This window comes from Pinus tabuliformis, chromosome Q, assembly GCF_031772625.1.
Source record: "Pinus tabuliformis cultivar Carrire ecotype Pingquan chromosome Q, CPIR1, whole genome shotgun sequence".
NCBI lineage: Eukaryota > Viridiplantae > Streptophyta > Pinopsida > Pinales > Pinaceae > Pinus > Pinus tabuliformis.
Window position 1 is genome coordinate 449,377,226 of NC_142296.1, and position 3,320 is coordinate 449,380,545.

At 44.6% G+C, this 3,320-nt stretch overlaps 1 protein-coding gene across 1 annotated transcript; it reads left to right on the forward strand.

Moving 5' to 3' along the window:
• Positions 1-705: 705 nt before the first annotated feature.
• LOC149220130 (uncharacterized) lies at positions 706-1,104 on the forward strand. The gene has a single exon (XM_089387003.1). It carries the CDS (start codon positions 706-708, stop codon positions 1,102-1,104), a length of 399 nt encoding a protein of 132 aa, XP_089243129.1.
• Positions 1,105-3,320: the final 2,216 nt, after the last annotated feature.

Below are 3,320 nucleotides of genomic sequence, written 5' to 3' on the forward strand. Positions count from 1 at the left end.
GTACCAGAATTTGAGCGAAGACAAATCCTGGCTAAAGCACATGGAGGGGTTGCTGACAGACATTCTGCAGGCTGCGCCACAACCCAGAAGATTCTTCGCGCTGGATTATGGTGGCCCACCCTACATCAGGATTCGAAAGCATACTGTCGGGCCTGCGATGTATGTCAATGAACGGGCAAACTATTGTGGAGGGATGAAATGGCACTTCAACCACAGATAACGCTACAACGATTTGAGAAATGGGAGATTGACTTCGTTGGTCCTATTAAACCAAGAGAAAAGACAGGAACGTGTTATATCATTACTGTGACCGAATACTTGACTTGATGGGCCGAGGCACAGTTAGTTAAGGATTGAACAGCTGCGACAGCAGCAAAATTTTTGTTCAAGAACATCCTAACTAGGTTTGGTTGCCCCAAAATTCTCATGAGCGATAGGGGAACACATTTTCTAAATGAAACGATTAGCGCACTCACTGAGGAATTTCAGATATATCACCAATAGAGCATGCCCTACCATCTGCAAGCAAATGGGATCGTCAAGGCCTTCAACAAAATTTTGGAAAATGTGTTGACTAAGGTCTATAATGCGTGATGCAATGACTGGGATTTGTGCATCCTTGCTGTGCTATGGGCATACTGAACAACGTGCAAGAAGCTGACTGGCTAGACGCCATTTCGCTTAGTCTATGGAAAGGAGGTTGTTATGCCTGTGGAATATATTGTGCCTAGTCTGTGGATCGCGACAATCACTGGTATGACAGACCACGATGCATTGGAAGAGAAGCTCGCACAGCCCGAAGAATTAGAGGAAGACCGATTTTTCACTAGATTCCATCAGCAAGTACAGAAACAACGCGAGAAAGCGTGGGGTGATCACCATATCAAGGTGAGCACCTTCAAAGAGAACGATCTAGTATTGCTTTATGACAGTATGTTCGATAAATTCCTAGGTAAACTCTGCATGCATTGGTTAGGACCTTATGTCGTAAAAGAAGTTACTGATGGGGGCACGGTTCAGTTGGCTAACCTTAATGGAGACCCCTTCTCGAGAAGAGTGAATGGTAGTTGCCTGAAGCTCTACATGGGCGGGCCGACTGCCTGATTGACCATTCAGAAGATAGTCTCACCGCTCCACCAAATTGAAAGAGAGTGTGGGACGATAAAGTAGCCTAGGGGACACATGCGTGAGTATTATGGTGCACATACATTTGACCAAACACAAGGGTCGTGGTCGCCCAAGAAGGCTCATGTAGACGCACTGATAAAAGGAATGATGACCATTGATATCACTATTCATGACAAGATGTCTGCATTATGGCAAAAGGGAGCAGGGGACAGGCAATTAAGAGGAACAGTACAAGCCAGATATGGAACGAGGTACCACAGGGTTTACATGAGAAGTTTACATGAACTGGTACAGGCGGAAATCAGTGCATTTGAAATTCCCAGGGCTTATAAATCACCAAGGGATATCCACTAGGTGGTCTACACTTCAGAAACACCGATGGAGCTCTTCATTATCTCGGCACAAGGCATGCACCCAAAGGTAGTAATCTGGCTGATGGCGAAGTAGGACTTTCTAAGGAATATGGGGGTGACCACTGCGGGCATCCCACAGCCCGCAACATCACCAGTAGGGGATGTACCGGAAAAGGGGGAACACAAAGCAGAATTGGTATGGATGCCATTGCCTTGCATAGGGGAAGGCCGATGCACTACAATAGAACAGTGAAAGGATGGACAAATGACAACCATGGGTAGATATGCAGTTAGTAACTCGTCTCTGATGTCCCTCAAAGATTAGGATCTTGCGAACAATAGCCAGGGTCTTGCAAAATTGCAACACAAGCTGCAGAAGACAGTGCAAAGAGAAGATACGAAGGTCGGAAATGGCAGCGGTGGTATCAGGTGGTCCCGTATGCGGCTCTCCCGCTCGCGTTAAAATCCTATGAGGGGGTGTTCTGTGTTAACTGAGCAGAGTAGAATGAGCATCATTGGTTGCGAGACGTGGTAGAAACACTGAAGCAAGAGCCAGACGAAGTGTTGCAGGAGACAATGAAGGAGCAGTAGGACGATGAGCGCCACTCAAAGGGAGGCAAACCACGACACCAAGGCAAAGCGTCTAGCCATGCCAGTGAGTGACTCGGGACAAGTCATGATGATTGTTTGGGGGGGCTATTGGGTAGTGGAAGCCCTGCGTAATGGCTAGGGGGCGTGAAGCAAGATATTTGGGTAAAGTTAGGGTAAAGACATCGTTGAACGCACGGAGCACGAATTGTAAAAGGTTGAGTCAAAGGGTAGTCCACTAAAAAATAATGTAAAGAAAGATAAATAGATTCGGCCCGCGCAAGGGTCGTAGACCAGTGAAGTTTATAACTAGAGCAAGGCTCTATGGGGGAAAGACAATTTTTGGAAGGATGAAATGTAATGGGTACTTGAAGTAGAGAGATTGAAAGCGTTTGTAAGTCCGAGTCGAGGGATAAGGGTAGTAGGTAGAGGCTCTACAACTATGTGCGCAGAGGCCTGGAAAGTCCGCAGCTATGTGTGCAGACCCCTGCAGCTGAGTGTGCAGGGTGGATCTGGATGTAGGAAAGATAAAGTGGAAATAAAGATAAGTTTCTTTAGAAATTTTGTGTTTCTCTGAGCTATCATAATATCTGTTTGATTTAATCTACTTATCATTTAAATGAATGTAAATGAACCAAGATAAAGTGGAAATAAAGATAAGTTTCTTTAGAAATTTTGTGTTTCTCTGAGCTATCATAATATCTGTTTGATTTAATCTACTTATCATTTAAATGAATGTAAATCTGGGTTCATTTTAATGCGTGAATCAGTTGTGTTGATTAAATGTTTGCTTAAAGACCTTGGTAATTGGTAACTACTTCATCTAATAAGAGAAGCGAACTAATAAGAAAGAAATAATCAAGCTGGATCTGTGTGAAAACCGAATAGCGACGGGTCGTAAACCAATGCACAAAACCTCCAAACCACACCTAGACATCCCTAGGGTGTGGAAACCTGGTTCCAACACCCTCCCCTACTACCTCGGGTGAGACCTCAGTCTGTCCTCAAGGGCCAGGAGCTGTGGGATTTGTTGGGCTAACTAATTCTTTCGAACCTAGGTCAGGCCCATATAATCCAACAATCACTACATTGGAATATTGAGTGATAAGAGAGTTAACTTGTCCAATATCCATGCTGGTTTTCCCCACATTCGATTTGGCAATAGATCCCACACTCATTGCACAGTACTGGGAACCAAAACATTCATCAATGTTGTAGTGATTCCATAATAACTTCACTATTGTACAACTC